The sequence below is a fragment of the Bacillus rossius genome, chromosome 2 (genome assembly GCF_032445375.1).
Source record: "Bacillus rossius redtenbacheri isolate Brsri chromosome 2, Brsri_v3, whole genome shotgun sequence".
In the NCBI taxonomy this organism is placed as follows: Eukaryota; Metazoa; Arthropoda; class Insecta; order Phasmatodea; family Bacillidae; genus Bacillus; species Bacillus rossius.
Genome location: NC_086331.1, coordinates 121,200,596 through 121,212,942, shown reverse-complemented (window position 1 = coordinate 121,212,942; position 12,347 = coordinate 121,200,596). Strand labels below are relative to the sequence as shown.

At 35.6% G+C, this 12,347-nt stretch overlaps 1 protein-coding gene across 1 annotated transcript in view; it reads left to right on the top strand.

Annotated features, from left to right (window-relative positions):
• Positions 1-12,347, top strand: part of LOC134529706 (lysine-specific demethylase 6A) — a 235,905-nt gene that overhangs the window by 137,265 nt on the left and 86,293 nt on the right. The window contains exons 8-10 of the mRNA XM_063364070.1: positions 6,318-6,418; positions 6,537-6,786; positions 10,193-10,337. Coding sequence (XP_063220140.1) covers positions 6,318-6,418; positions 6,537-6,786; positions 10,193-10,337 — 496 coding nt within the window. The remainder of the gene's footprint in view (positions 1-6,317; positions 6,419-6,536; positions 6,787-10,192; positions 10,338-12,347) is intronic.

The following is a 12,347-nucleotide window of genomic DNA, read 5'->3' as shown; positions in this document are numbered from 1 at the left end:
TGTTTTAAAGTATTTATAATGTAGCTAACCTAACCTAATTGACCATAGTTATCATGAGTTGTCCAAAATAAACATTCACGGACACACTGCAAACGAAAAATATGGCGGCGTACAAATAAATACCGTTGCCTTGTTTATGGTATTTGCTTTTATCAACACCGCCATATTTATTTACAATTAACAAAAAAAAAAAACGAAGATGTACGATCGGGAGTTTGGCTCTTTCGTCTGTGGAAAGAAGGCTTCCCGAGTTACGTAACTTTTTTTTTCCGATCCACCGGCAGATCCCCACATGAACAAACAGCTCAAGGGATATAGGCCTTGTCACATTGTCACATTCTCAATGTAAATACACTTTCCGCGGCAAGATTATTCGCCCGGAACTTGTAACAACTACAAGAATATCAATATGTTTATAAATAAATATTTCATGCATTTGATTTGGCGATCAGTAACTGATTGCCTAATAAAATGCATGAGCGTTGTTATTATTATATTTTATTCAAACAAAAAGAAAGTAATTTTATCCTAAACGTTATTGACACTCAGCGCTGCGTAGCGGAGCACAGCTAAATTTAGTTCCAAAATGCAAGGCTGGCTGGCCTAACACGCAGCCATTTTCACGTTTCACGGCTTGGTGTTATTTACTAAATATTATAATATAATTATTTTGTGTTTATATTTTTAGGTTACGGAAATCTCTTGTTTATACGAGTTATTAAAAACGGGGCACGATAAACGTGATGATTATTAATATATGTGCGTTTTGCAACAAATTTTTCTTCAGTGAAAATCCTTTGACGTATTTTGTAAACAAATGCGGTACCGTATTTGAAGTAAACACAGGATGAAAAACAAAATGAAAACAGTGCACGCTGTTTTCCAAGCATTTTTTTTTTATATAAAATGGTCATGTGACATAATTTTGTCCTATAAACTGTCGCCACTATCGACAAAATCACGTTACGACGTCACGTTCATAAATGAAGGTAGGCCTAGGTTTGGTTGAACTTGTACATATTATAGCGCCGTAGCACGGTAGCGGGCAAGGTTGGGTTAGCACGGGATTTGTTTTGTTTAAAGGTCATTATCATTTCTTCCTGTATTAATGACTTGGCGAAAACGTTAAGACAACCTATAATAAAGTGCTATAATGTCACGATGCTGGTACTTAACTCGAAACGTGTTTCGAGTCTCGAACTTGATAAAATATGTGACTCGGTTTTCGAGTCGAGTCAATCTGACCCAACTCGGCTCGGCTCGACTCGATAAACCAAGACTCGACCCATCTCTAAAAATTAGTGTGGTTATGTAAATTTAACTTGTATTCAATAGCTTATATTTTGTTTGATTAATTCTCTGCTTTTATTACATTCCAATTTTTCCCTTTTTGAGTAGTCACATATTTTCTATATCAACATGTTGACGTGTGTTTTCTGATACCTATAAACTTGCCCCTTTAAGTAATGCCCTAGTTTATTCCAGGAAAACAGAGTGCTAATGAAATCAGCACTAATCAAATATATTTTTTTCCATAAGAGTATGTTAATCAAAATAATTTTTTTTTCCAATCAGGTGTAGTGTGCTTGCTGATGAGAGACTACTCCTGTTAAAATTATTTTACAGTACCAATATATGTATTAATATGTTTGAAGTATATGTAAATAAATGTTGAATAATATTTTGGGATTAAACACCCTGAAATTAAATTTTAAAAAAATTTACGTATTGCATTGTTTACATACTACTGCTATAGAGCATCCCACTCTTAGATTGCAGTATGGAAGTAAATGGGCGCATTCTCTCTCTCTCTAACACACGCCGATTGCAGTTAGCACTGTCCTTGTTTCTTCGTGCGTTGTTGCCAAATATCAAACGAAATTTAAAATTTTAATTTTTGGACCAAGCTTTTTTTCATATTGTATAGATTCAAAATACGCATCAGGCAATGCTTATTTTGAATACTTAACAATATTTTAAGTGTCCAAAAAAATTAAAAAACATAACTTATTCGCTGCGAACTGTTTTGAAGTATTCCGATATGTTTCACATCAAAAAAAGAAAACCTACATGTGTATTTCATTCAGATTTTTTTTATTAGTAAATTAATGCCTTAGGACGCCACCGAACAAATGTTAGACAAAAACTGTACAGGTTTCACTTAAATAATTTTTTTAATATATTGAAATGCATTTTCTCACAAACTGACACATCATAAAGTTGACCCGCGGAAAAAAATTTTTCTATTAAAGATAGATGGGGGACGAAAGCGAGAAAAATGTTCACAATGAATTGAATTAGTTTTTAAAAGCAGCTCCATCTCAATTGCTTCTACAATTTTTTGTGGAAATAGCTGTTAAAGATGTGTCTTATCAGTACAAGAGCGCGCGCTGCCGTCGTAAGAGGAAACAGGGTCGTGTGTTTAGATAAGTGGGGTTCTGTCCTACAAGCAATTTAAAATACATGGCTTCCTTAGTCAACAAAAAATATTATAATCGATTCTTGAACATAATATTTAAAATGTATGAAATAAATACGAAGGAATTTAATAGCGATCATGGTACAAAATTTTGAATTATTTTTCTATCCTTCTCACCAAGCATCTTATCAAACATTGTTTTAGACAAAGTTTTGGAAAATAATTATGATATTATTACGAACAACTTAAACAGATTTGATAAGGTGTCTACTAAGGCAGTTACGTTTTTTTGTGCGGCGAAAATTTTTTTCGAACCCATGCAGTTATGGCTGGTCGTATCAAAAATGTATTTAGAAAACATTTTTCGGCATTAGGTAATCCGAGTTATCATACGTTAAAACGGATTCGATATTATTCATATTATGGGAGTTGTTGCGATTTTTGTTTTTCAAAAAATCTTCCCCATTTCGAACCAATTGTTCGGATTTTTCTCATAACTTACTCGACCGAGAATTTCCATTACCGTATTTTATTTATCATTTTGGACATGACTTGTCCAAAAATACGGCATTTATCGGCCCCATGAAAATGTGATAATTATATATATATATATATATATGGGATTTTTAGAACAGAAAAGAAAACTATAAGAAAATTTCGTCTACAATAGGTAGTTTTTATTTGAAATTTACATAAAAGTGGCATTATTACAAATTTATATGTGTAATAGTATAAAATATTATAAAATACGATATGATTTCTTAAAATGCTTCTTGTTCGATCCAAATTACAAAGACACGCATCTCCTGAAATTCGTAATGTGTTAGAGATTTGGCAACAGCGCGCGCCATAAGCCGTGTACTGCAATCTAAGAGTGGGACGGGCTATAGGGCATAACATTCTTAACAGAGGCTCTAACAAAATTTCTGATTTCCAAAGTAATAATGTTATTAATATAGGAGATATTTTTCAATCCTAATAAGAATCAAAAAAGCATGAACTAAACATTTTCTATTATTAGAAAGATTATTTAACCTGTTAACGTAATTCCCGACTGTGTTGTGTACTAAGTGTCTATCACAATGATTTGCCACCAGCACATCCTAGTAGGCACAAGGTAAATTAGCCGTGAAAGCTTATGGCTTTTCTCTCCAGAGCCGCTGCTGTCAATTGGGATGGTATAATATAAATGTTGGTTGATTACTCAGGCTGTGGTCGGAGATAAATACGCAATGAAGGAAGCAAATAGCTATTAAGGAAAGAGCAAAATATTGTTTGTTGATTTGTCACTGTAATTTATTGCATTGTATATTTAATGCTACATGAGTGCTGTTGCCATTGTGTACGTATGGAAATAAAAAGTCACATAAAAGAAAAAAGCGCTACTTCGGATCTATGAACAAATAACACACTGATGAAATACAGCATGTCAGCGAGCGAGTACAACACAAAACAGACTGGCATAAGGCAAAGAAGATACATGCATCGCGCATAGCGGACGTTAATCCTGTGGAAACACCAGATTACTGGCAGGGCCGGAGAAGTGAAGTTCCGGATTAGAGATGGAGTACTGTAAAAAAATAATAGTTTGTATAGCTATCTAGCTAATTCTTTATGAAAGATTTTTGTCTGAAATTTCATAGTTTCAGTACTTCCCTTTTCTCACACTGTTCCAGTTTGAAATGATTATTTAAAAAAAATTTAATATATTTAATATTATAAATGATTAAATTATTGTTTTTTTATATTTGTCTGTTCCATAAGCTCAAATTAATTGCAGTTATTTGCTGGGCTTAAATAATACATACTTTGTAAGAATACTGGTAATTTTTAGTAGTTTTTATAATTTTTCAATAAAAAATTAATATTATTTAAAAGTTTTTATCGTTTTTTAATATATATGGTTTCTTTTTTAATAGTAGAAAGGTCTGAATTAATCTTTTTTTTAATAAATTTTTTATACATAGTTTTTGATTTACTACTTTCTGCACACACTACACTTTTTTTGTCTTGTCACATCTCTTTTATCTTTCTAACAAAGCACCATAATGTTTCTTTTCCTGTGAAAATTTTTTTCCCCCTCTTAGTAATGCTGAAGTGTGAAGTGCACAAGGCATACCAACCTGGTTTGAGTTGGATAGCATGTCCACCTTAAGTTAAACCTACCTGTGTATGCACACATTCCTTTGTGTATTGTAATACCTTCTGCAACTTGAAATTATGTCTTACATTTCTGATGCAACAGTTCAAGGAGTGGATGCACTTTGTGCAAAGGATCATTTGCATTCAATTGAAAATTTGCTTACAGTGATAAAAATCTGTCCCTTAAAATCAAATTGGGACAAAAATACAGAAAAGCACTGGCATTTTGCTTCAGTGGTCTTTCATGCCAGGACATTCAGAAATGCTCATTTTAATAATGGAAAGAAATTTCTTTGCTTCTCCTCTAGATATAGGCTTCTACCTTGATAACCTACTTTTGGGTGAAATTTTGCTATGAAGTTTTTTCTTTATTTTTTGGTGAGCATACAAGTTTGTTTCCTCCTTCACATGCTTGATCATGTCCTCATCTATACCGTGAGAAATAGTCTAGTGGTGCACTGTGTTCATCTGAATATCTTCCTGGCATCACTCCAGTTTCTCACATTTATTGAAGGCATCCTCTCAATTTCTATCCACACATCTGAGAACCTGTTCTAGATTTTCTGTTTTCTCTACTTCTGCTTCACACTTTGCTGCCTCTTATACTTCTACTACAAGGCCTCCCTCTCATTCCGTTGCAAGTACTGCCTCTTCTACCTTTGCTTTCTTTCGGCAATATCTCGTACTGAGCCATTGGTAATGCTCTCAGGCTCACTTTCTAAGTCAGTTTCTTTCCCATTGTCTATGGCAAATAGTAAAGTAATTAGCATCGTCATGTTATAGAGAAAAACTCTTGCATAGTAAATTTTGATTACTGTACTAGACTATGCAAAAATAAAAGCAAAAATATGCTTGTGCTGCCTTTGCACAAAAAAAAAAGAGGATTCTATTGCCAATAAACAATAATAGATTAATGTTTATAAATTTTTTACTGTTAAAAATAGGAAAGTTGACATACTACCTCATTTTTTAAAACATGATACAATTATTAAACACCTGTGCAATCATTGAAAATCATTTCATACCAAAACATAAAAGCTAATACAATAAAAATATACCCTGCCTGAATCAGTATCGTTTGAAGATAAAACAGAGCATGGCTCAAGATTGCAAACCACAAAATTATTTTGAGAATCACTTTCACTTGCTTCACTTGACGTAATGGCAGCGTTTATCCATTCATCATAGTAATCATTAGCTAAGGTAACCACTATCTTTGGGATCACAAAATATCATAAAATCCCCATGAAATCCTACAAGCCCATAGCTTGGAAATAAGGGAACGGGAAACCCTGAAAGCATTCCGTTAGATTGTACTAAAGAAAACTGTTTAACAGCTAGATTTGAATGTTAAAATTTGAGGTATTTCATAACTATTTGCAAATGAATATGTATTTACTGTGTGGTTATCATAAAATATAGTGGATAAACCTCATATTTCGTGGTTGTTAGTTATTTAAAATTTTCTGTAACCATCCATTTATTATCACTGCCTTTTTTGTATAGCTATATATATTTTTGGAATTTGGAATCCTAAAATTTTGTCCCATTTCTTGTCTGAAATTTTCTCTAACTGAAATTTCCTAGCCCTCTCAGATCTAATGTCAAATCCTTTGAACCCTAAAATTCTGTTGTATTTACTGCTCAAAATTTTTGTAAACCGAAATTCCCTGTTGTGCCCCGGTCTAATATTAAATCAGTTGCACAAAATCATTTTTTAATTCATACAACATTTAGTAGGCACTGTGTGTTGCAGGGTTTTGTATCAGCAGCAGAACCAGCCTATGGATGCTCTACAGGCCTACATTTGTGCTGTTCAGTTAGACAAGACTCATACAGCAGCTTGGACCAATCTTGGTAAGATTTTTGAATTTTGCTGTGGGTTTTGTGAATTACGTTTAGTGAGTTTTTTTTTATTAAGCACAAGAATTGAATGCTTAGTTGCTTGTGTACACTTAGGAAATTATGTTTCCAGGTATTTTATATGAGAGTTGCAATCAGCCTCGAGATGCATATGCTTGCTACATAAATGCAACTCGAGGGTTGGGATCAGCAGGAGGTGGCCCTGTGAGTCCAAACAACAACACTTGTGGCAGCAGTTTAACAGTGTTGTCAAGTGGACAGCAGTTCCGGCTGCCTGGAGGGATGCATCCTAATCTGGGGCAGCGTATTAAGTACTTGCAGAGTCATCTCGCTAGTGCTCCCATGCCTAGTGTGAACAGCAAGTGAGTGCAAAGATAACAAATAACTCTTGTTACCAAAATGTCATGTAGTTTAGATTTAACTTAAAATTTTTGTGTTATTAATCTGTGTTTTATTTAATATATATATATATATATATAAACTTACGGTTGGTTTAAATAAAGTATGAAAAGGCTGCGGGGGTTGAATGGTCAGATCATTTGCATTCGGAATCTTGGTGCAGTCAAAACCTAATTTACTTTAAGTGATCTCCTGGGTTCTCCCCACAAATTAATTTTGTCATTACTCCATTCTCATCCCATCACCCCTCATTGTCACTTTCAAGCCCTAGTTCACTCATTCATTAACTTAACCAGTCCAGCAGTACAGTAGATCCTAATTTTTATGTAACCAGTTTTTCAAATTCCTGTAGTATTTATTTGCACCATCTTTTTCCTTTAAATAATGATGCATTGTGAAAATAATTTCTGCAATTTATGTCGTAACAGCACAGCAGTTGTTATAAAACCATCAGAATAAATTTTACATATGGTACAGGAATAAATTTTAATGCAACAGAAGTATAAAGGTATGTATATGCGCGCACCAAGGACTGAAGTTAAAACATGATGAAGTCTATAATGCGCACGAGTCGATGTTGTCCAAATAGACGACCGCGTGTGACATCAACCTGTATATATTCACTTTCATGAACATTGGAGGGTGTAACAATAGTATCCATGTGCCAAATAAATCTTTGATATAGTAAAACTATTTTGGAATACATTTTGTAAACTTTAGTACTTAAAAAAAGTTGCATCATTTAAATCCTGGGATTACATTGAGAACCAACATTTTCCACAGACAAATATTTTTTCTGTTTAGCTCAGTCGTTAAATGCATTGTTTCAAACTTCTGGTTTTCAGTTTGCATCCTGGCATTGACAACACATTTCTATATTTTTTCATAAAATTTTTTTAATTTTAAACACTATGATTTAAGAAATTTTAGTATCTCCTATTTGTTCAACCAATTGTTATAGAGTTTTGTCCTTGTCCTATTAATCCTTAGTCCTCTTAATCCTGCCCGAAGCAATACACACTAGGTGGAGCAGTAGTTACTGGCTTTTATAAAGACTTAATTTCTCAACTAATCACAGCATTTCAAAGGAATTCCTTGAAATGTTTTATTTATAACTGTGTTGATAATCAAAAAAATATTTGTTTTTATAATGTTAATTTCTAAGTTGAAAGAAGTGCTTATTATTTTTATTAAGAAAAGTATTCAAATAATTCTCAATTTTTTAAATTTTATAATTTGTTTAAAGGTTTTTTAATTTTATCATTTATTCAGAACTGAGTTATCTTCTCACCAGAAACACTTCATGTTTTTGCATGTGCAAGTAAAAAATGTATATATCTATTAATATTGGATTATAAGATTATTCTTTGGTTGTTTGGTTACCTATATGTATTTATTTAAAGGAATATTACTGAATTTAAAGAATAATACTTAATTCTCTTCTGTTGCACCTAGTATCAAGGAGTACTTATTAATTTGTTTAATGTTATACTTTCGCCCGTATCATTTATTCAGAACTGAGTTATCTTCTCACCAGAAACACTTCATGTTTTTGCATATGCCAGTATAAAATGTATACAGTAGAATCCCGCTGATGCGACCCCTCACGGTTTCCGGAAAAACGGACTTATAAACGGAATGGTCGCAATAGAGAATTCGGAGTGTCACCGCATCGTCGGATACATACACGTGAATGCCGCTCGGGCAGTGTCTAGCCGAGCTCGGCGCGTCCACTATCGCACGAAAAGCTGTCTCAGCTGTCATGTTATCTTAACCCGCCGGCACGAAAAGCCGCTGTGGTAGCTTCTGAGAGAGCGTAAGAAACTCGTCCGGCCAGGCAGGCGGTAGCGGCGGCTTGACATCATACGTGACGTGACGCGACGCGACGCTTACCTCTCCATCCCCTGCTAATTCTTCAAGGCTCATCCCTCCCAGAGCCACAAACCATGTAAAAACACCCCACCCCCCCCTTTTTTTTTTTGTTTTCCAACTAACATTTCAACACATTCCCTCCCTTATTTCAACCTTCTGCGTGAGAAACTGTCAGCATCCTCCTCCCCTCCCACACCGCGTGCGGCAAAAGCCAGGTTGTATAGTCCATTCTTGGTAAAATAAATATTTTTATGGGCTTATACGACTGTCCTTCGTCGTTAATAAATACTTTATAAGTTATTATGATACAATTTGTTTATTAGTCACACAGTTTCTGCTGAAAAATCACTAATACCTCAAATTTTATTGAATAGAAAAATTTAGCAGGGCCATAAATATATTTATTTTACTGCACAGTTACTTTTACATCTGCATTCCAACATGTTTTTTTCTTCTTTTTTTTACGCTGTGAAGGGACGTGGAAAAGATAATTGCTTGAGCTGTCAAAATAAACATCGCTGACGGCAAAGGCGGGAGCGCATCCTGTCGGTCTGTCGCTGTGATTATCTACCCCAAAAACATTTCACTGCATTTCAGGATAGCATTGTTCTTATATCTTTCGTTTATAGCCAAATGTTTTCTACCTGATCCACACAAGTTCCTTCGCCACGTTTTGAAGGAAAATAACAACCAGCCGGCTAGCATAGCCGAACTCGCGTGACGCGAGTTTACTTAGCGCGAGTATTTATCGGAACCCATTGTTCGGGGTATGCGAGTCCGAGGTGTATAGCATAATTCCACGCATTTTTTTTTTGTTTATCTGCGCATGTGCGAAGTCAGTGATGTTATAGAAAAATAGCCGAGAACCAAACACCTGGCGACGTTGTTAACACAGTGAACACAGCTTTGTGTGTCCAGTGACACCTGAGATGCAGCTGTCAAGATCACACTAACCAGTTGCAAGACGAAGGCACGGGACCGGGACGGCAATAGACGCGCGCGTAGATGCTATTAGGTGATGCGCGCAGATTACCAGTATTGGCTAGCGTGGACAGTCTAGAGGGGTGGTATCTATTTTTAGCAGTCTTTTGTATGCCTGCCTGCTTACAGTACAGCTCTCGCCAAGGTGAACACATAGCACCCAACAAAGTGTAACAGACTTGTTTTTCAGCCGATTTTACTCAAATTTTCGACTTTCTCTGCTCAAATTTTTCACGGTTTCTCAAAAAACGGTCGTATAAACGGAATGGACGCATCAGAGGGGGGTCGCATCGGCGGGATTCTACTGTATATCTATTAATATTGGCTTATAAGATTATTCTTTGGTTGTTTGGTTACCTATATGTATTTATTTAAAGGGATATTACTGAATTTAAAGAATAATACTTAATTCTCTTCTGTAGCACCTAGAATCAAGGAGTACTTATTAATTTGTTTAATGTTATAATTTTTGTCTGGGTAATCAAAAACTTAGAAACTTTCTATTTTTTTCATAAGGCGTCGGCAGTTGCCTTCAATTGAAGAAGCATGGAACCTGCCAATTAATGCAGAAATGTCTTCCCGGCAGCAGCAGCAACCTGGAGCTGCAATTATTCAACAGAAGACTGGTGCTTCTCCTGTTTACCCTAACACTTACATGCAGGTATGAGAGAAAAATTTTTGTACATGTGACTATTTTTTAAAGATGAATCCAAAATTATGTATAAGAAGTATTATAATTAATTGCTCTCACTTCTACATCTTACAAAGTATCAAATAAGTTTATACATACACGCCATTTTGTAGACAATGTATTTGTAGAGAAGGTTTTTTTCTTGTTGCATTTACCACTGCATATACACATGCCTTGTGACATGCAAAATTTTTAATCTTGATTTTGTTTCATGCTGCATACTATGCAAGATTTTGGGGAGTAGTACTTAACTGCCATTATTTTTTTATACCTTGAGTATGTGTTGATGCCGAAATTCTCTGCCTTAACATTCCCATACAACTATAACCTGGTTAATAAGTACTCCACCTTATTGAAAGTTTGATATTAGAATGCATATCCTGAGACACATTATGATTAGGAAATAATTTTGAAAATAGTAAGTATATCAAAATTTTTATTTGCTGTCTTTAAACCATTTCAAAATTCTTGTTTAAGTTTCATTATAAAATTAAATGGATTCTGAACCAAAGTGTTTTTGCATGATTTATGTGGTAAAACTGTTCACTAGACAGTTTGCTAGAATTTTTTAATGTTTTGTTTAGAATCTGTCCCATTTGTATACCAGGTGCTGACACCCAAATTCTATTTGAACATTTGTATCTTTTTGTATTAACGAGATGGCTTATAACCTGAAATTACCAGATGAGATATTTTTTTATGCCCTTGGCAATTGAGGAATCTGTTTATTGACTGATAGTGTGTAAACATAAGTAACATTCCTTAATAGTCAATAAACAAATTAATTTTGTTTATAGTTAGTATTTTCATTTGATTGAGATGATGGTGTTCACTAGAAAATGTGTTTGCAGTAAATGTGTATTGACTAAGGACCTTGTTAACAGTAATAGAGTAGAATCCCGCTGGAACGACCCCTCACGGTTCCCGAAAAAACGGTCGTACTTACGGAAGGGTCGTTCCAGAGAATTTGGGCAATTTTCGGCCAATTTCCCCCCCCCCCCCCCCCCCCCCCTCCGGGCCGTTTCACGGAAAGAACCGTCCTTTATTTGGGGGCAGCTTTAAAATAACATCGTGCTAACGTTATGTAACGTGGGTAGTTTATTTTTTATCCATTTATTGCCTGCCCCCCCCCCCCCCCCCCCTTCCCTCTCTTTCGGCGTCACCATTCGTCCCGCCGCGCCGGATGCCTGCCAGACACGTCTCTCGGCGCCAGGCGAGCTAACGGGCGGCGGACATAATAACCAACCGACGTGAGAAGGGAAGCGGACGTCAGAGTATTTTCCCTGGGTTTTAAAAGTGTGACAGCTGAGGTTGTTATAAATAAGGGTCGGGCCAAAAAGCTATTTTACATGGTACGTAACTGGGTGGTTTGAAATATAGAGCGGCCGAAACACAAAAATGGGCCGAAGCGATGGCAACGTGTTTTATAATAATAATTATATAATAATAATTTTACCAAATCAAAATCCAAAAACAAATGCGTGTGTCGTCAACAATATACAAAATTCACAAAATCAAACCACTAACCAAATCGGCGTCCAAGAAACAAAGCGTAATAAGTCGTCAACAATAATAAAAACCAAGAAATATCCGAATCAACAAGCAAAAGAAGCGTATCCACCAGCGAGCAAGATCACACTAACAAGCCACAAGACAAAGACACGGGATTGAGACGGCAACAGAAATGCGCATGCGCACCACTGTTTACCGTTATCGCTAGGGCGGCCAGTCTGGACTCTGGAGGGGTGGTATCTATTTTTAGCCATGCGTGCGCCTGCCAACAGTACAGCGCTCGCCAAGAAAAACTTGACGCGCAGCGCCGTACATAGTGTGTAGCGCACATGTTTTTCATCCGATTTTACTCATTTTTTTTTCGAATTTTTTCACGGTTCCTCGAAAACTGGTCGTTCCAGAGGGATTCTACTGTACATCTAATGACACCATGCTGCCAGGCTAGCACAGCACTGGTTTGAAGACAAC